Consider the following 21333-nt stretch of genomic DNA (forward strand, 5'->3'; position numbering starts at 1 on the left):
TCTGGGAACTAAGGATGATTTTCCTCATTTTAATAGGAAACAGTCGTGGGGAAACACTGTGATACCATGAATCAGACAGTGTGGGAATTAAGTTTTCCTTTGTTGATTTATTGATCTGTGATGTCTCATCTTGCCTTCAGTATATTTGCATGCTTGTACAATCTGGAGAAACTGTTTTCTTTTAGGGAGCTGTTTTTCAAGGGCCTAATTTTATCATCAGTGAATAATTGTAGAAATCCCTGATGTATTTCCACCTCCAGAGGTGGAAAGGACAGAGGTGGTAATGTTTATGACTTACCAGGCATAAAGGAGATACAAGATGCCAAAGGAATGGAATAACTTAGTAGATGGCTTGTATTGGAAATAATACAGACTCTATAGGATGAGAATGTTTTCCACTTTCTATATTCACACAAATGTAGAGAGAAACTTGGTATATGCTTTTCTGATCCCCTTATTTGCAGTTCATTGACATGCTCATTCTAAGTTCAGTTTGCTGTCATAAATATCCTCCCAGAGCTGCAAAAGATAATTCTGTGTTTCTATAAACCACAAGCAAATGGTAGTGGTGCTTGAAAGAAAAGGTGGGTGTGATGTGACTAGTCTAGAGAGAAAGGGGATTCCAGGTGATGAATGACACCTTAAGCTGTAAAGGTTTGGGAAAGAGGATAAGTAGAGATCTAGATTTTCTTTTCTTCCAGTAATAATAATAATGACAACTGGCACTTATATGGCATTTGAAGATTTGCAGAAGGCTTTGTATGTATTATCTGATTTGAGCCTCCCAATAATCATTTGAGGGAGGTCATATAGATTTTAGTGTCTCTATTTTGTAAGACAAGGAAACTTAAGGTAATTTAGTAATTTGTGCATGGCTGCACAGCTAGTAAGAATGTCAGAAATGGAATTTGAACTCAAGTCTCCTCTGCGGCACATCTTTCACTTTATCCAGTGATACCACATTGCTTCTTAATTATGAAAATGAATTTTTTTGAGTGTATATGTAGGTGTATCTATAAATATCTATTCATATATATATATACATTCACACAAATAAATGTATATATATATCATATATATTGCATATATACTCTTATTTGCATTTTTTTTTAGAATTTTTAGAATTCCAAAATTCTTTCCTAGTCCTTCCTAAAGCCATTGAGGAAGTAAACAACATAATACCTATTATTCATGTGAAATCATACAAAACATAAAATATACATACAATATGTATATAAATACACATATATAAATTTACACACAAATAAATATATATGTCTGGTAAGAGTATATATATATATATATATATATGTATATATATGTATGTATGTATGTGTGGTACATACACATACACACACTCTTACCAGATACTTTAGGAATATTTTACCTGTCCGTTTCTGCTCTTCCTCAGCCCCTTAAGTTGCATGTGAAATGAAATCAAATAATTTATGTAAAGTGTTTTTACAAACTTTAAAGCCCTATTTAAATGTATTCCTTCCTGAATATTTCCATAACCATAAATCCAGCTATAAAATATTGCTCTGATTAGACCAGAGAAGTTAATGAATCAGAACCAAGATATAAGATAGCATCATCTAGCAAAGGGGAAGGTGGTTCATTGACCTGGAAGTCAAGGAGAACTACATTCAAATTCTGCCTCTGACAAATACTGGCTATATGAACCTGAGAAACCAACATTTTTCTCAGGCCTCTAGACAATTCTCTAAAATTGTAAATTGCAGGGAAGATGACAACCTATCTTAGTAGAAGTAGTTTGTTCACCTGGGAGTTCTCTGTCCCAATGAAATCACAGATCTAGATACCAGTCCTATTGCTTATAGGAAAAAAAGTATTTTTTGAAAGGGTAGTGAAGAAAGGTAAGAAGAGAGTGAAGGAGGGAAGGAAGAGAAGAAGGAAGGAAGGAAGAAAAGAAGGAAGGAAGGAAGAAAAGGGGACAGAGACAGAGAATGAGAATATGAGAATTAACTAAACACTTCTTAAATAATTTCCATTTCTTTCATCTGTGTGGAATCAGATTATTGGTGTCAAGAGTAACACCTTGAAAACCAGTCATTTTATTGCCATGGCAATGAAGTACTCTTTTATATAGGCACCAGTATTTCTGAGCTTCCTGATAAATTATATAATCACAACTGTCTTTTGATACTCAAAATCATTACTTAAAGCTGCTGCTAAGTTGTTTTCTTTGTTTTGTGTTTGGAAGGAAAAAAAAACCTACTATTAACATTATTAAAGTTGCTAAGTTTAAAATTTGAAATGTTGGCAGCTATTAGTGTCGCTTGTCTAATGCTCATTGTGTAAGATTTGCTTCAAAACAAGTGATTTCATGTTTCCTCTTAATTAAGCAATAAAAAGACCAACATCTTGAAGCTCATTGGAACAGCCCCAAAATAAAATAAAAAAAAATTTTTGTGTACATTATTATCAAAATATTTAAGGGAGGAGAGGGAATTTGTTTTTAAATTGAAGGTATTAGTTGAAAAAATTAGTATGAATAGTAATAGTTTCAAAATTATACGGTACATTTGATAGTGACATTTTTTAGATCAATGCCAGTTTTCAATGTTTTCATTGTCTATTTTCTTCCATTTCATTGAAACGGGTGTATCTGGGGTGGCTGGATCAATCACTCAATCAAACCTCTTCTAAGAGTTCATTTCTTATGATTATGGCTATTTATGTTTTATATGATTGGGATTGACTTTGACAGGTGGGTTCTTTGTTGCAGATATGTTTGGTGTTTCTCCCCTGGGAAGTCCAATGTCTCCCCATTCCTTGTCCTCCGACCCTTCCTCTTCCCGAGATTCTTCCCCAAGTCGAGACTCCTCAGCAGCTTCTGCAAGTCCCCACCAGCCCATTGTGATCCATAGTTCAGGAAAAAAATTTGGTTTCACCATCCGGGCCATTCGAGTGTATGTTGGTGACAGTGACATCTATACAGTTCATCATATAGTTTGGGTAAGAACCATGGTATTTTAATTTTTTTTTGATTGAATTGGAAAGTGAATATATATTTTGGGCAACAAAAATTAGGAAAATAAGATGACATTTAATTCCCTTTTTTTGTTAATTTTTTAAAACATTATTTCTTTCCCATTTCCCCTACAGTCATACCTTGAAAAATAAATGCTTATAACAAATGCAGATATACACAAAACAAAGTCCCATATTGCTTACATCTCAAAATATATCCTTTTGCACCCTGAGTCCATCATTTCTCAGGAGACAAATAGCTAGCTTCATCCATGGTTCTCTGGAATCCTGATTGGTCATATCATTGGTCAGAGTCCTTTAACCTTTTTGTGAAAAAGCCGCATTCTCCTCTGAATCCCTTTGATAGGGGATTGTAAGTTTTACTTAGCAAATAAGTACTCTTCTCTTGGCCCTCAGAATGTGGAAGAAGGGAGTCCAGCATATCAAGCAGGACTGAAGGCTGGAGATCTGATCACTCACATCAATGGAGAGCCAGTGCATGGACTTGTACACACGGAAGTCATTGAACTCCTGTTAAAGGTATGTGTATCCATTGTGGACCAGAAATCCTGATTTGGATCACACTTGTATCCCATTCACTCCTCACCCATTATCCTTTTCTTTTTTTTTTTTTTTTTTGAAACTTTTTATTTACAAAGCATATGCATGGATAATTTTTCCCACATTGAACCTTGCATAACCATTTGTTGCAAATTTTCCCCTCCTTCCCCTCACTTCCTCCTCTAGATGGCAGGTAGTCCAATACATGTTAAGTATGTTAAAATATATTTTAGCTTCAATACACACACACACACACACACACACACACACACACACATATACACACACACATATTTATACAATTGTTGCATAAGAAAAATCAGATCAAGAAGGAAAAAAAAGAAAAACTGAAAAAATAACCACAATGCAAGCGAATAACAATAGAGAGAGTGAGAATGCTATGTTGTGTTCCACATTCTGTTCCTGATGAGGTTTAGAGTGGTCTAGATTCCTGGTGTCTACAGGTTAGTGGCTGTAAGAAGTTATTAAGAATCCCCATTAAATTGGCTGCAGGTTCTAGGAGTGAAAGAATTCACTCATTCCTGAATATTAGTTGCAAAATGAAAGTTTATTGTTAGATAGAACTCAGCTTACCCAGAGACTGACTTCTATAGTGGCAGATCTATGGAAAATAAGAGTTTTGCACTGAGAATGCAGTTCTCAGTAGACAGAAAATCCTGGCAGCAAAGGGAGCTGCCAAGGTCCATCTGCAAAGACTTTAATTGATGGAAGCTGTTATATTGGGTATCTTAGTGGGGGTTGGGAAGCCTGAGCTGGGCAGCCCAAGCAAGTCAGAATTGGGGCTGGGACAACCGGAGCAGATCAGAACCAGTGGGAGCTGGGACAAGCCCCAATCTCCTATTGGAATTCAAAGGGATGCTTTTTGACCAGGATTTGTGAATAAAGGTTCTGGCAAGGCAACCTGTCTGGGAGGAAATGTCTCAGTCAGAAGGGGCTGGGAATCTAAAAGGAATCGCAGATCAATAGGATGTTTCTTAAAAGGAACCCCAACATGCTTCATTCCCATGGTTCTCTCTCTGAGTATAGATGGCTCTCTTCATTACTGAACAAGTGGAACTAGTTTCAATCATCTTATTGTTGGAAAGAGCCGCGTCCATGAGAATTGATCACTGTATAGTCTTGTTGCCATGTACAATGATCTCCTGGTTCTGCTCACTTCACTTAGCATCAGTTCATGTAGGTCAGTCACTTCAGACTTCTCTGAAATCATCCTGTTGGTTGTTTCTTACAGAACAGTAATATTCCATAACATTCATATACAATAACTTATTCAGTCATTCTCTAATTGATGGGCATCCATTCAGTTTCCAGCTTGTAGCCACTACAAACAGGGCTGCCATAAACATTTTGACACATACAGGTCCCTTTCCCTTCTTTAGTATCTCTTTGGGGTATAAGCCCAGTAGAAACACTGCTGGATCAAAGGGTTATGCACAGTTTGATATCTTTTTGAGCATAGTTCCAAATTGCTCTCCAGAATGGTTGGATTCATTCACAACTCCACCAACAATGTATCAGTGTCCCAGTTTTCCCACATCCCCTCTAACATCCATCATTATCTTTTCCTAGCATCTTAGCCAATCTGACAGGTATGTGGTGGTATCTCAGAGTTGTCTTAATTTGCAGTTTTCTGATCAATAGTGATTTGGAGCACTTTTCATATGATTACAAATAGTTTCAGTTTCTTCATCTGAAAATTGTCTGTTTTTATGCTTTGACCATTTTTTCAACTGGAGAATGGCTTCAACTATTATAAATTTGAGTCAATTTTCTATATATTTTAAAAATGAGGCTTTTATCAGATCCTTTGGATGTAAAAATGTTTTCCCAGTTTATTGCCTCCTTCTAATCTTGTCTGCATTAGTTTTGTTTGTACAAAAACTTTTTAATTTAATATAACAAAAAAATCTATTTCATGATCAATAATGATCTCTTGTGTCTTCTTTGGTCATAAATTCCTTCCTCCTCCACAAATCTGAGAGATAAATTATTCTTCTAATTTGTTTATATTTGCTCGACTATCCACAAGTACTTGATATTTTTCCAATTGTTTAGATCTGACTTTATTTGTGTGGAAAGTATTTTGTAGTTTTGCTTATATAGTTCCTGACTTTACCTTGCCAGATAAATTCCCAAATATTTTCTATTATCAACAGTTATTTTAGAACCCATTATCCTTTTATGTGATGGCTGCACTCCTGACTTAGGGAGTTCCATTATTAATTATGATTCTTCCAAGTTGGAACACTGTCTAGTATACAGCAATATTCTTCTAAAGGGCCACATTCTCTTGTGACTTTCTGGATTCCTTAGTTGATTATCCTGTGTTGTTTTATAAGAAATAATCAATAGGATGATTTCAGAAAGACCTGGAGAGACTTTCATGAATTGATGTTAAGTGAAGTGAGTTCAACCAAGAGAACATTATACATAGCAACAAGATTATACAATGATCAGTTCTGATAGACATGGCTCTTTTCAATAGTGAGGTGATACAGGTCAGTGATACAGGCCAGTTAATCGTCTTATCATGGAGAGAACCATCTGCAACCAGAGAGAGGACTGTGGGGATTGACTGTGAATCATAATATAATATTTTCACATTTTTGTTGTAGTTTGCTTGCATTTTGTTTTTTTCTCATTTTTTTCCTTTATGATATAATTTTTCTTGTGCAGCTTAGTAACTGGAAATATGAATAGAAGAATAGCACATGTTTAACATATGTTGGATTGGTTGCCATATACGGGAAGGGATGGGGGGATGGAAAGAAGAAAAAAAATGGAACACAAAGTTTTGCAAGGTTGAATGTTGAAGACTATCTATGCATGTGTTTTGAAAATAAAAAGCTTTATTTAAAAAGTAGATTATTCTGTAGATCCAGACAAAGAGTATCAATAAAACTGTGAGATGAGATCAGCAGATGTTTGCTGGTAAATGGAACTGCCTTTAGAATTCATGGTGGTGGTATAGTAAACGTGTAATACCAATTATGGAAAATAGGTATAGCTAAAGAGAAAATAGGTCAAATCCATTTTTAGATTGACAGCAGTGAAAAAATTGGCCCAAATAACATATTCGGTTTAGTTTTTTTTTTTAAATATTGCTGATGAAATAATAGAAGATCTTAAAAATCTATTTTAATGGATTTAAAACATAATAAATTCCTAGAAACATTAGTACAAGACAGAAGGGATGTGAAAATCCTGGTCTTTGAACACAAAAGACAGTCCTTTAGAGCTATTTATCCTGTATACAGGCTGCCTTTGTGACAAAAGTATTTTTTTTTTTTAAAGATCATTAGCCCTTTCAGTCCTGTATAACTATAGAGCTCTGGGGCCTCTGTAGTACTTTGATTTGCCATTCTAGTCCCAAATAGGAATCAGATATTTAAAATAAGGAAAGAGTGGCTTAGTTCAGAGCTCCTTTCCAAACCCTGGCTGGGGCAAAGCACCTCGAGGCAGCCTTCATTCACTAGAGTAGACAAATAGAAAGTCACTATGTGTCATTGAATTTGCTTATAAACATGATATAATCATTTTGTTTTCCTTGGAGCTGTGGAGTACTACACACTGTTGAATCAGTAGTACATGATTCAGCTTCTAAGAACATAAAAGGAGAATTGAGGGGGAATCAGTATAATGAAATGAAAAAAAATAACTAGGGGTTTAATTATCTTCTCAGTGAGCTGTGTAATCATGCTGGGACTTACATGTTTAAGAGACAGATATTTCCTGAGCAAAGGCAATTATTTAGTGGTTAGCACTGACCATTGATGGTTCTGTCTTCACTGTCACTAATTGAATGACAGGAGGTATCTGCTTTCTTGTATCATTCTGTCAGGGATGTGGTATGCTGAGTTTGACAAATTATCTCCTTTCCTTCTACCCCTGATGCCCTATCTACATGCGAAAGGGGCTGCTAAGTAGGTTGGGACCAAGAATAGGATTGCAGGGGTCCTCAAACTACTGCCCATGTGCCAGATGCAGCAGTTGAGGACGTTTATCCCCCTCACCCAGGCTATGAAGTTTCTTTATTTAAACTATAGTCTGGTCCTCCAACAGTCTGAGGGACAGTGAACTGTCCCCCTATTTAAAAAGTTTGAGGACCCCTGACCGATAGAGCATTCTAAAACTTGGAGTCAGAAAAATCTGTGTCTTCAGATACATAGTAACTGTGTGATGCTGACCAAATCACTTAACCTCTGCCTGCCACAATTTCTTTATCTGTAAAGTGCAATGGCACTTACTTCTCAGGTTTGTTATGAGAATAAAATAAAATTGTAGTTGTAAAGTGCTTTGCAAACCTTTAGAGAGCTAGAGTATTAGACCTGGACTTAGAAAGACTCCTCTTACGGGGTACAAATCTAGCCCCAATCACTTACTGGGTATGTGACCTGGGCAGGTCATATAACCATATTTGCCTCAATTTCCTTATTTATCAAATGAGCTGGAGAAGGAAATAGCCAACCATTCCAATATCTTTGCCAAGAAAACCCCAAATGGAGTCATGAAGAGTTGGACAAAACTGAAAAGACTGAACAACAGCAACAAATTGCAAACCTTCAAGCACTGTATAGATGCTTGCTATTATTATTTTTGCTATGTAAGCACTCACTAAATCCAAAAAAACATTGTGACCAGTCATGCTCTTAACTGTCCAAAAGTTTAAAATTTTCATTATATCATCCCAAGTTTCCTAGGAACTAAGAAGTTTAGAAGGGCTGGGTAAAACACACAGGAATTAAGAAATGTGCTCTTTGTCATCATGTATAATATATTTGGTTCTCAGTAGAATATAAAATTTTTGATGGTAGATGGATTGTACTATTTTGGGTTTTGCATATAAAGCACCTTGCACAGATCCTTGCAAGCCTTTGTTGTGTGTAGACCTGAGATTTCATCAGTATATGAAGCTACTTTCCAGATAAGGAAACTCTGCAAATGTGCACCAGCAACTGTTTATTTAATAAATTCAATTTAATAAACATTTATAAAGTGCCTACTATGAGCCAGGCATAAAACTAAATACTGGGGATGCAAATAAGAAAAAGAAAGACAATTCTTGTTCTCAAGGAACTTTCAATTTATTAAAACAATAGGAATTTGGAAAGAAGAGACGAGGAGGAAGGACATCACAGGCTACCTGGCACAGGGCCATGATATCCCATTGAGTTGATACAATAACGAGCTCAATTTTTGCTCTAATGAAAAAGGTATAGAAGGCTGAGGAAGGCAAGAGAGGTTCTGAGTATTTAAGGTTGTGTTAGGTAGCATGTTGATAACTTTAGAAGTGATTAGCTTATCCTAGGAGGGATAGCACTGATTTGTTCCAGGATCACATAGCTAGTATATGTCAGAAGCTAGATTTGAATTCAGGTTCTCTATCCACCATGGAACCTGATTTCTCTTGTACACAGTAGGACTTTTACATAGTAGGCACCTTTATCAATTTTACTGTTGCTTAATTGAAGGTAGCTTCTCTAGTCCATAATGAGGGCTTTTCCCAGGCACTAGCCATGTTTCTCTTATCCTCTGGTATTCATTAATCCTAAGACTGTCTCAGAAATACCCTAGCCATGTATTTTTCTTCTTCAGGGAAAACCAAAAATAGGTAGAACACTACAGAAAAGAGGGAAAACGTAAACAGTATTTAGGTGTAGTGAATGGGCCCTTATGTAACTAAAGCAATAAAAGTTTATAATGTTTAGGGCCAGACTATGGGAGACCTTGGATATCAGACCAGAGAAGAAGAGGGATTGGTCTTTATTCCATAGATATCACTCTTCCTTAGTACTTCAACAACCATAGTGATGTCTGCACCTCCCTGACTAGTAATGAATGCATTTTGCTTATATTACATTAAACACATAGCCATTTAGTGACCCAAGAACATATATGAAAAGCTAGTTACAGAATTAGTTGAAAAATTAGTTACCTTGACTCTTTCTAATTATTGGAGCAGTTCAAGAAACCAGTAATTTCCCTCTGCTCTATACTAATCATCTAGATAATTTAATGGGAAATTGAATTAATTAAAAAGTTAACAGACTACTAGATTCATTTTTGACATTTTACTCTTTGGCCATACATAGTGTATGTATTTTTTCATAAGTACTCTGGGATTCAGTACTTTATCTTCCCTGAGACTTATTTTCCTTATTTGAAAAATGAGAAAATAGAATGAGATCACTTATAAGATTCTTTTCACCCTCTAAAACTGTGAGTTGTGAGTCATCATTTATAAGCAATTCATAAATAATCTGGGTTCAGACATTTTTGGTAGATAAAATGATCTACTATTATGCTTCTTCATATTCTCTCTCAAGCCCTAAAATTTTCTAAGTGAAAGGGAGGTGAAGCCATGGCTACATTGATGAACCCCAACAACCTTATGCTTGAAGGTGATCTTTCATAAATTACAAAAAGATTTATACAAATCTTGGCAGAAATTTAACTTAGAGTCCTTCAAAATGAGTTCTTATTGTTCTTCTTTGCTAAGGTCCCCTACCTTGTGAAATTGTCATTGAAGTTAAGCAGTATGATCTCATTCAAACCATAGCATGCAGCGATTATACAAATGTAGGCTTTTAAAAATATTTTATTCATAAGTAATGTTTCCTCTGATGAGTTGTCTGAAAAAGCTTTAATCGAATTATATTCCATGAAGAATTTGAATGGAAAGAATGTCGTAGCTTTGCTGATGTTTAATGTATATTATAAAAGGCAGAGTGTTGACATGGATGAGACCATAGCAAATCCTAGTTTAATGTAGTCAGTAATACCCTTGTTACTGTATCAAGTACTATTTGATCCCATTTGCCCTGAATTATATGTTCTTCCTTCAACACATTTGGGAAAAGGCATATTTAAGTATTAGGCAACTAAAGCAGGGGACTTGAAACAGGATAGATGGAGTCTAAAGAGATTCCAACAATGGATCATTTTTTTGGAGGGGAGGAATGAACCAATTGAGATTAAGTTACTTACCCAGGGTCATATATCTAGTAAGTGTCAAGTGTCTGAGATCAGATTTGAATTCAGGTCCTTTTGATTCCATGGCTGGTGCTCTATCCACTGTACTATCTAGGTGCTTCAATGATCAATCTTTAAGATAGTTATTGTAATAGAAACAGTAATTCATAAGCAAGGAGCTGATAGATTTACTTTCATTCTTTCCCTTACCATTGATTAACTGTCTCATCTTTTTCATCTTTTCATATTCACCATTCCATGAAGGAGGTATAGACTTAGCTGTATTTTATTGGTTCTGGGTTTTCCTCTCTGTTGTTAAGTTTTTTTTTTTTTGTTTTGTTTTGGTGGTCGTGTCCAATTGATCCCATTTTAAGTTTTGGGGTTTTTTTTTGGGGGGGGGGGCAAAGGTACTAGATTGGTTTATCATTTCCTTCTCCAGCTCATTTGAGAGATGAGAGAACTGCGGTAAACAGAGTTAAGTGACTTACCCAGGATCACATTTAGTAAGGTATCTGAAACTGGACTTGGATAGATGACTTTTCCTGACTCTAAGCCCAAGCTCTTATCTTCTAATCTCTACCCTAGTGGTTCTCAGTTTTCTTTTACCACTGAGATTTCTTTAGCTTACTTTCTATTTCATGTACACAGCATAAGCTTTTCCTTCCCTTCCCCACTGCTTGAAATATTTTACTTGCCTTGAGATTACATTTGCATTTTGCAATATTATATATTTCTTGGGGTGTTCCTTGTAGGATCTTTTTTCTGGAGGTGATTGATGGATTCTTTCAATGACTATTTCTTCCTCTGGTTCTAGTATATCAGGGAAGTTTTCCTTAATGATCTCTTGAAGAATGCTATTCAGACTTTTTTTTTTTTTTTTAGTCATGACATTCAGGTAGATCAGTAATTTTTAAATTGTCTCTGCTGGATCTATTTTCTAGGTTCACTATTTTTTATAATGAGGCATTTCACATTTTCTTCCACTTTTTTTAAAGTTCTTTTTAGTTGGTTTGACGATTCTTGATATCTCAGTCATTTTTTTCTTCAGTTAATTTGTATTTTTTTCCATTTTATTTTTTTCTGGTTTTGAGATTTTATTAAGCAATAGCTTCCCATTTTGAAAAATATATCCAAAGATAGACTTCAACATTCATCCCTGCAAAACCCTGTGTTCCAAATTATTCTCCCTCTCCTCCTCAATCCTCTCCTCTAAATAGCAAATAATCCAATACATGTTAAACATGTCCAATTCTTCTATACATATTTTCACAATTATCATACTGCACAAGAAAAATCAGATCAAAAAGGAAAAAATGAGAAAAAAGCAAAAAGCAAGCAAACAACAACAAAAAAGATAAAAAATATACTATGTTGTGATCCACACTCAGTCCCCACAGTTGTCTCTCTGGATCCAGATGGCTCTGTCCATCACAACTCTATTGGAATTGGCCTGAATCATCTCATTGTTGAAAAGAGTCATATCCATCAGAATTGTTCATCACATAATCATGTTGTTGCTGTGTATAATGTTCTCTTGGTTCTACTCACTTCATTTTATTTATTTATTGATTCCTTTAATTATTTATTCATTCCTTTATTTATTCATTTGTGGGTTTGTTTTTGTTTTTGACCTTATTTTGATATGGGGTGTGAAATGTAGGTCTGTGCTGTGAATTTCTGACATATTTTCTAGTTTTCCAACTGTCAATAGTCAAATAGTGAATTCTTATTCCAGAAATTGGAGTTTGGGAGTTTAATCAAATTGCTGTAGGCCTTGCTTATTGTGTCATGTTTATCTAATCTATTCTACTGATCCATCACTCTTATTTCTTAGCCAATATCAAATGGTTTTGAAAACTGCTGCATTACAGTATAGTTTTAGCTTTGGTACTGCTATTTTGATACTGTATTTTTTTTCCCATTAATTCCTTTGGTATTTTCAACCTTTTGTCTTTCCAGATGAATTTTGTTATTATTTTCCTAGTTCTATAAAGTAATGTTTTGGCAATTTGATTGGTATGGCACTGAACAAGTAAACCAATTTAGACAGAATTGCCATTTTTATTAGCTTGGCATAGGCATGAACAAGAGATCTTTTTCCAGTTGTTTAGATCTGACTTTATTTGGATGTAATGATTTTTTCCTAGTTTTCTGCTTCCCTTCTAATCTTGTCTGTATTGATTTTGATGTGCAAAAACTTTTTAATTTAATATAATCACAATTATCCATTTTGCATTTCATACTGTACTCTAGTTCTTCTTGGCTATAAATTTCTTACTTCTCCAGAGAGAAGTAGACTATCCTTTGTTCTTCTAATTTGCTTATAGTATTATTCTTTATGTCTAAATCATGAACCCATTTTGACCTTATCTTGGTATAGGGTGCTAGGTGTTGGTCAATGCCTAGTTTCTGCTATATAATATTTCTATTTTCCCAGCAGTTTAATTGTGTTCATAGAGTTCCTGATATTGCCTTGGCAGGTAGAGTCCCCAATATTTTATATTATCTATAGTTATTTTAAATTTTGTTTCTCTTGCTAATGGACTTTGTTGGTAACATATAGAAATTTTATTTTTATGGGAATTTATTTCGTGTCCTACAACTTTGCTAAAATTGTTAATTGTTTCTAGTAGTTTTTAATTGATTGTCTAAATATATCATCATATCATCTGCAAAGAATGAGAAGTTTCCTCATTACCTACTCTAATTCTTTTAATTTATTTTTCTTCTCTTATTGCTAAGGTTAACATTTCTAATATAATATTGAATAGTAATGGTGATTGTGGGCAGTATTGTGTTATCCCTGATCTTAGTGCAAATGCTTCTAGTTTATCTCCATTACGTAGAATGTTTGCTGGTGGTTTTAGATAGATGCTACTGATCATTTTAAGGAAAACTCCATTTATTCCTATGTTCTCTATTTTAATAGAAATGGGTATTGAATTTTATCAAATGGTTTTTCTGCATTTATTGAGACAATCATATGATTTCTATTAATTTCTTTAATGATATTGTCAGTTATGCTAATAGTTTTCCTAATATTGAACCAATTCTGCATTCCTGGTATAAATCCCACTTGGTTGTGATGTATTATCCTGGTGAAAATTTGCTGTAATCTCTTTGCTAATATTTTATTTAATATTTTTTGCATCAATATTCCTTAGGGAACTTGATATATAATTTTCTTTCTCTCTTTTTACCCTACTTGATTTAGTTATCCTCACCATATCTATGTCACAAAAGGAATTTGGTAGGACTCCTTCTTCCCCTATTTTTCCAAATAGTTTGCAGAGTATTGGGATAATTGTTCTTTAAACGTTTGGTAAAATTCACTTGTAAATCCATCTGGTCCTGGAGATTTTTTCTTAGGGAGTTGATTAGTAGCTTGTTCAATTTCCTTCCTAAAATTGGATTATTTGAATACTTTATTTCCTCCTCTGTTAATCTGGACAATTTATATTTCTGTAAGTATTCAGCCATTTCACTTAGATTTACTGCCATACAGATGAGCAAAATAGCTCCTAATTACTACTCTAATTTTCTCTTCATTGGTGGAAAGTTCATCCTTTGCATTTTTGATACTAGCAATTTGGTTTTCTTTTTCTAATCAAATTAAAAATTTATCTATTTTGTTGGGTTTTTTCATAAAACCAATTCTTAGTTTTGTTTATTAATTCAATAGTTTTCTTACGTTCTAATTTTATTAATCTCTTTTATTTTCATAATTTCAAATTTGTATTTAATTGGAGGTTTTTGATTTGTTCTTTTTCTATCTTTTTTAATTGTATACCCAATTCTTTGGTTTTCTCTTAACCAATTATATTCAAGTAAGGATCTAGAGATATAAAATTTCCCCTAAGAACTTTGGCTGCATAAATTTTGATATGTTATCTCATTAATTGTCATTCTCTTGAATGAAATCAATAATTTCTATGATTTATTGTTTCATCCACTCTTGTTTAGGATTAGATTATTTAGTTTCCAATTACTTTTTGGTCTATTTTCCCCTGGTCCTTTATGACATGTAATTTTCATTGCATCATGTTCTGGAAAAAATGCATTTATTATTCTGCCTTTTCTGCATTTGATTTTGATATTTTTATGCCTTGATGCATGGTCAATTTTTGTGTAGGTTTATGTACTGCTGAGAAAAAAAATACATTCCTTTCTGTTCCCATTCAGTTTTCTGCAAAGGTCTATCATACCTAACTTTTCTAAAACTCTACTTATCTCCTTAACTTTTTTAATGTTTGTTTTGGGGTTTGATTTATCTAGTTTTGATAGAGCAAAGTTTAGATCCTGTACTAGTATAGTTTTGCTATCTATTTTTTTCTTGTAACTCTTAAATTCTCCTCTTAGAACTTGGATGTGATGTCACTTGAGACATATATTTTAGTATTGTTATTAGTTCATCATTAGTTCATCATCTATGGTACCTTTTAACAAGATATTGCTTCCTTCTTTATTTCTTTTAAATAGATCTTTTTTTTTTTTTTTGCGTTTGCTTTATTGGAGATCAGGATAACTACCTCTGTTTTTTTTTTGTTTGTTTTTTTTTACTTCAGCTGAAGCATAATAGATTCTGTTCCATTCTTTTACTTTTTTTTCCCCTTCATTTGTATCACTCTGCTCTAAATGTGTTTCTTGTAAACAACATAGTGTAGGATTCTGGCTTTTAATCCAGTCTGCTATCAGCTTCTGTTTTATGGGAGAGTTTATCCCATTCACATTTACTAACTCTATTTTCCACCATCTCATTTCCTCCAAGTTTTATTTTTCTCATTCCTTTCCTCATTACCCTCCTCACCAGTATTTTGCTTCTGATCACCACTTCCCTCATTCTCCCCTTCCCTTTTATAGCCCCCCCTCTTTCTTATCCCTTTTTCCTTGAACTTTTGTTCTCCTTCCTCTTCCCTTTCCCCTTTCTCCTTCTACTTCCCCATAGGATGAGACAAGTTTCTATATTAAACTAAATATGTCTGATATTTTTTCTTTGAGCCAAACTCAATGAGATTAAGCTTGACACAATGCTCATCTCCCTCCCTTCTTTTCCACAAGTGTAATAGATCTTTTTTTTTTTTTTGCCTCTTCATGTGATAATATTTACCCCATTTTATCTTTCCTCTTCTTTCAGCACAATATTTTTTCCACTTCTAGTTTCTTTTTTTATATCATCACAGTAAAGTCAAATTATACCTACACTCTCCAACTATACCCCTAACAATGATACAGTTCTTAAGAGTTAAACATGTCATATTCCCATATAGGGATGTAAACATTTTAACCTTTAAAAAACATAGTTTTTTCTTCCTTTTTTCCCTTTTTATGCTTCTCTTAAATTCTGTATTTGAAGATCAGATTTTCTGTTTAGTTCTGGTCTTTTCATCAGAAATAAATAAAAATTCCCTATTTAAATAAATGTCCATATTTTTCCCCAAAAGATAATGCTTAATTTTGCTGGATAGTTGATTCTTGGCTGTACTTCATGTTCCTTTGTCCTCTAGAATATCATATGCCAGGCCCTTCAATCCCTTAAAGTGGAAGGTGATAGGTCCCAGGTAATTTTGATTGTACCTCATCAATATTTGGATTATTTTCTCCTTGATCTGATAATTCTGAAATTTAGTTACAATATTCCTTAGAGGTTTTATTTTAGCAACTTTTTCAGTAGGTGATTGGTGAATTCTTTCAATGGCCAATTTATCCTGTGATTCTAGGACATTAGGGCAGTTTTCTTTGATGATTTCTTGAAAAATGTGTCCAAACTCTTTGTTTCATCATGGTTTTAAAGAAGTCCAATAATTCTTAGATTGTCTTTCCTGGATCTGTTTTCCAGGTCAGTTGTTTTTACAATGGCACATTTTACATTTTCTTCTATTCATTTTTTATTTTGTTTGATTTTTGATGTCTCTTTGAGTCATTTACTTCCATTTGTTCAATTCTAATTTTAATGAATTTATTTCTTCAGTTAGATTTTTTTTTATCTCCTTTTGCATTTGGACAATTGAACTTTTAAATGAGTTGTTTTGTTCATTGATTTTTTTTTCATTTTACAAATTCTGTTCTTCAAGGAGTTGCTTTCTTTTTTCATTTTGCCAAAATTATTTTTTAAGGAGTGATTTTTTTTCAGACAATTTCTGTGTTTCCTATTTCAGAGCTCTCATTTCCTTTCCCCATTTTTATTCTCTCTTTTAAGATCTCTTTTGAATTCTTCCAAGAGAGCCTTGTGACATAGAGACCAACTTCTATCACCCTTTGAGGCTTCATCTGGAAATATCTTTAGTTTCCTCAGGGTTTGATGTCTATTCTTCCCTGTCTTCATAAAAACTATGTATGATCAGAGCTTTTCTTGCTTTTTTGCTCATTTTTAAAGGTTTATGTGTGCACTTGGGGTAAAGAGGAAATTGTTCCAAGCTTCCTCTACAGGTGATTGTAGCTTCAAGCTGCTCTTACTTGGTGCTGCTGGGTGGACAGGGCCAAATCTCCTTTGTTATACTGAGATTCAGGGGCTCACTATTTGCCTTCTGTAGTTATATTGGAGATTTCACAGCTAATCTGATGATTCACTAGCTTCTGAGCCAGGGCAGAGTAGCCAATGCTGCTGTTTTTTGACTACAAGCCTCTCACTAAATTCCCCCCACCCTGGATCTCTGTGCACTGAATTGTGCCTGGGCTGGGCTACAGCCCACCTGATTGAGATGGATCTTTCCTGAAGTCCTTCCAAAGTATCTTCTGCTGGGAATTTGTTACACTCTAAATATTTGTTGGTTCTGTCACTCCAAAACCCATATGGAGGCTTGATCTAGTATTGATCTGAGTGAAGCCAGGAAGAGCTCAAAGAGCTTTATACTCTCTACTATCTTGTTTCCCTTTTTATTTTTCCATTTTATTAATTCTACTTTTCAAAGTGTTTCTTGCTTTAGTGGATTTTTTTTTTCTTTTTTCATTTGGCCAATTGTATTTTTAAAAGGAATTGTTTATTTTAGTCAATTTTTATCCCTCCTTTTCCAGTTTGTTGACTCTCTCATATACCTCTCATTCTCCCCCCCCCCAACACAATTTTTCTTCTACTTGTTTTATTTGCCTTTTAAAATAGTTTATGAGTGCTTTCAAGAAAACCCTTTGGGCCTGAAACCAATTCATATCATCCTTTGAGATTTCCCCTGTGTACGTTTTGATTGTTTGAGTTGGTGTTTTAATCTTCCTCATCACCATAGTAGCTTTCTATGCTTAAGGTTCTTTTCTGTTTCTTGCTCATTTTCTTTCTTTCTTTCTCTTTTTCTATTTTATGTTCTAAGATTGAGTACAAGGGGTGCTGTCCCAAACTTCTTATGGCTTTCTGAGCCTTGGCTTTGAGCACAAGGGCCCCTTGTTTTTGGTTTTTGGTTTCTTGCTCAGAGTAAGAGGTAGTCTTATCTGATCCGTCCAGGCAACAACTTGGCTTCCTTGGCTGGTGATTTGCCTTCTGTGCTGGGATTAGAGATGCCTCCTTGATCCAGGACTGAGGGTCTCAGTTGTTGACCTGCTGTGATTAAGACCTTCTCAACTGGCTTTCCTAGACACTGTCTGAGCTGAGCTGAACACTCTTTTCACTTCAGTGACACTGACTTTCTTGAAGTCCTTCCATTCTATCTTCAGTTGGAAAGTGATTTAATTCTATTAGACTCTTTTCAGAGGTTTGGTTTAATGTAGTTTTCGAGGGAAACTGGGAGAGCTCAAGCAGCTCCCTGGCTTCACTCTGCCATCTTGGCTCAACCCCAGAACTTGAAATACTTTATTTGTTTGCCATTGATTCTTGGAATCCCTTACTCCCTTGGGACTTAGCTGAAATGCCACTGCTTCTAAGTGACCTCTCCTGATTCTTTAAGTGTTAGGGTTCTTTTGCTCTCTCCTTCTTCCTACCCTCAGAAAATTACTTTATCTATGGCCTTTATTTACTTGTATTTGAACATGCTTTGAACACAGAAAGCAATGCCCTTGAATGCAGAAACTTCTTCATTTTCTATCTCTATCTATATGTATAAATCTTTCTTTCTGTCTGCCTATCTATCTATGTTCCTAGCACACATTGAGCATTTAATGAGTGTTACTAATTGATTGATTGATTGATACACAGACATAAATTCTCAATTAGAACCAATTTTTTTCTCCCTAATTGACAAGTTATAGTATTTGTACATATATTATTCACAAAATTGAGTATACTATATATCTCTTCCTTTTTGAATGTTCCCATGTGTTGAGTATACATGCACAATTTACCCAACAGTATAATAAGTAAACTTTCAAGTGATGCTCAGCCAAAGTGAATGCAACAATTAAGTCAGTTTCTCATGACATGTAAAATATTGTATAGTCCTTTTATTAGGTAGGCAGTTTCTGTGACTTTTGTAACAATTCTGAAAGCATTTATGCCTTTCTCCTTAAGTATATCCAGAGTGTTTTCAAAATATCCGTTGAAGCTCTCCCCTTAGAGAAACATAACTCTCTCTTAGGCTACCAAGATGCTGGGTGAGTGCTGGTATTGCCATATGCAGGCTTCAGTCCTGTAATGCTAACAGAGGCAGGTTTACTCCTGGTCCCTTGACCCTGTGAAACACATTTTGATATAGAATGCCTGAGAGTACCCAATACAAATATACACAATTCTCGGTTGTCTACTTAAAGAGAAACTGTCTCCTAGTCCTATGAGTTCTAGCAAAGATTTCTAAGATTCATCAACAACTTGGAATATTTGCTGAGAGTGAAGAAGGTGTCTTTTAAAAAAGTTCAGCTAAAAAATTGAGAATTCTTGACCTTTTTTACTAGGAGTTAAGGAGGGAGATTGATAGGATAGAGTATAAAGAAAATACTAGAGGACTCAGGAATGTGGGATGGAAAAACTGAACTGCTAGATAGATTACATCAACTTTCTCACTAATTATATTGCTGTTATTATTTTCCTTCTATTCACTTTATATAGCATATAGTATCTTTTGTTAAATTTAAGTTTATTTTTTCAATTAATAAGCATTTATTTTCTTTTCCTCTCATTCTTGTCCTCCCTTATATTGAAAAAAAAAAAGAAAACAATATTGTTTCCAATCATTAAAATATTTTTCTTATGTACCATATATGAACATTTATTATCTTTACATTCCTATCTCTGTACTGATCTCATTGAGTCACTGAATAAATATCCTTTCCTTTTTTCTATTTTTTTTTTTTTTGGTGGATAGAGTGGAAATAAGGTGTCAATCACCACAACCCCTTTTGAAAACACATCAATCAAAACAGGCCCAGCTCGAAGAAATAGCTACAAGAGCAGGATGGTAAGACGGAGTAAGAAGACCAAAAAGAAAGAAAGTCTAGAAAGGTTTGTTAAATTTTCATCTTGTATAATCCATATTATTATTTTTTTTTTTGGTGGGAGGGGGTGAAGGTAGATTTGATGTATACTTTTTATTTTGTGATTCTTCCTCTCCTATATTCTCCTCTCCCAATAAAATTCATAAATAATAGCTCACATTTATATAGTAACGACTTTGTACCAACCATTGTGCTAAGCCCTTTGCAAGTATTACCTTATTTTTTTCCCCTCATAACAACCCTGGGAGGCAGATGCTATTGTTATATCCATTTTACAGTAACAAAACTGAGCCCAGTAGGAGTTAACTGACTTGCTTAGAGTTATAAAATTAGGATGTATTTGAGGCTAGATTTGAACTCAAACCTTTCTGACTCCAGTCCTAGCTCTCTAACCAGCATTCCATCTAACTGTCCCAAGAGATAGGATGCTATCCTCAAAGCCAAGAAGTCCTGAATTCGAATGTTACCTTTCACAGGCTGTGTGACCCTGAGCAAATCATCTAACTACTGTGTTCAAGACTGGCCTTAATCAAAGGTAGTTTCTTCACCTAGGAGTTTCCTATCCCCAGGAAAGCACAGACACAGCCCTGTCTGTCACTCCTATCCTGTCTGTCACTTTCAGTGTCTATTTAAGATAAAAACATTTTGAGGGCAGGAAGAGGAGGGTCCCATTTAAACACATCAAAAATGCAAAATTCTAAAGTTGATATTATGCTAGAAATGCTGAGCTGCATGGACAGAATATTTCCAACTGTTATCTACTGCTTTAGGGAGTACTAAATCATCATGGTCTGGATTTTCTACCTGCTAGGGGGTTCTGCTGTGATAAGCTTCCTTCCCTGTTTTTTTCTACTTTAAATGCACAACCTATCTTGTTATTACATATGTTTGAGTGCCACCCAATGCAAGAAGCACCTGGCAAAATTTGAATTGGATAAAGCTCCCTGCCCAGGGTAATCCCATCAAAAACATTTACCCATGTAGAGATAATGGCTTTTCTTTCTGTAGGGATTTACGTTCCAGTATTTCTTAATTAAATTGTGCCTCTTTATATTTTTGGATATATGCCCAGAAGCAAAAGATGCCCTTTTAATGAAATAACAAATAAATAAGTAATTGAATGTATTTAACAGCCTCATTTTTTCCACATCTCTTTTTAAATATAGAATGTTTATGAACTAAGCAGTGAAACCTGAACTATACATAGTTTTAAGGAGGCTATAATTCTTCTGCCTTGCCCACCCTGTTTCATATCTTAAAATGTTTTTCAGAAATGAAAATAGCACCTTATTCTTTACTAAGGCTATGGTTTCCACACTGTGCCATCTCTACCATCCCTCACCCCTACCTTGCTCAAAGATGCTTACTTGCCTCCCTATTAACTTGGTTGTGTTGAATACACCAGGGCTTCTTAAACTTTTTTCACTTATGATCCCT

At 34.6% G+C, this 21333-nt stretch overlaps 1 protein-coding gene across 6 annotated transcripts in view; it reads left to right on the plus strand.

Annotated features, from left to right (window-relative positions):
- The window catches only part of MAST4 (microtubule associated serine/threonine kinase family member 4), an 802919-nt gene that overhangs the window by 773428 nt on the left and 8158 nt on the right, over positions 1–21333 (plus strand). For all 6 annotated transcript variants that reach the window (XM_051991523.1, XM_051991531.1, XM_051991539.1 and 3 more), the window contains 3 exons: positions 2750–2979; positions 3412–3534; positions 19767–19903. In XM_051991523.1, coding sequence (XP_051847483.1) covers positions 2750–2979; positions 3412–3534; positions 19767–19903 — 490 coding nt within the window. The remainder of the gene's footprint in view (positions 1–2749; positions 2980–3411; positions 3535–19766; positions 19904–21333) is intronic.

Source organism: Antechinus flavipes, chromosome 1 (assembly GCF_016432865.1).
Source record: "Antechinus flavipes isolate AdamAnt ecotype Samford, QLD, Australia chromosome 1, AdamAnt_v2, whole genome shotgun sequence".
NCBI classification, from domain to species: Eukaryota; Metazoa; Chordata; class Mammalia; order Dasyuromorphia; family Dasyuridae; genus Antechinus; species Antechinus flavipes.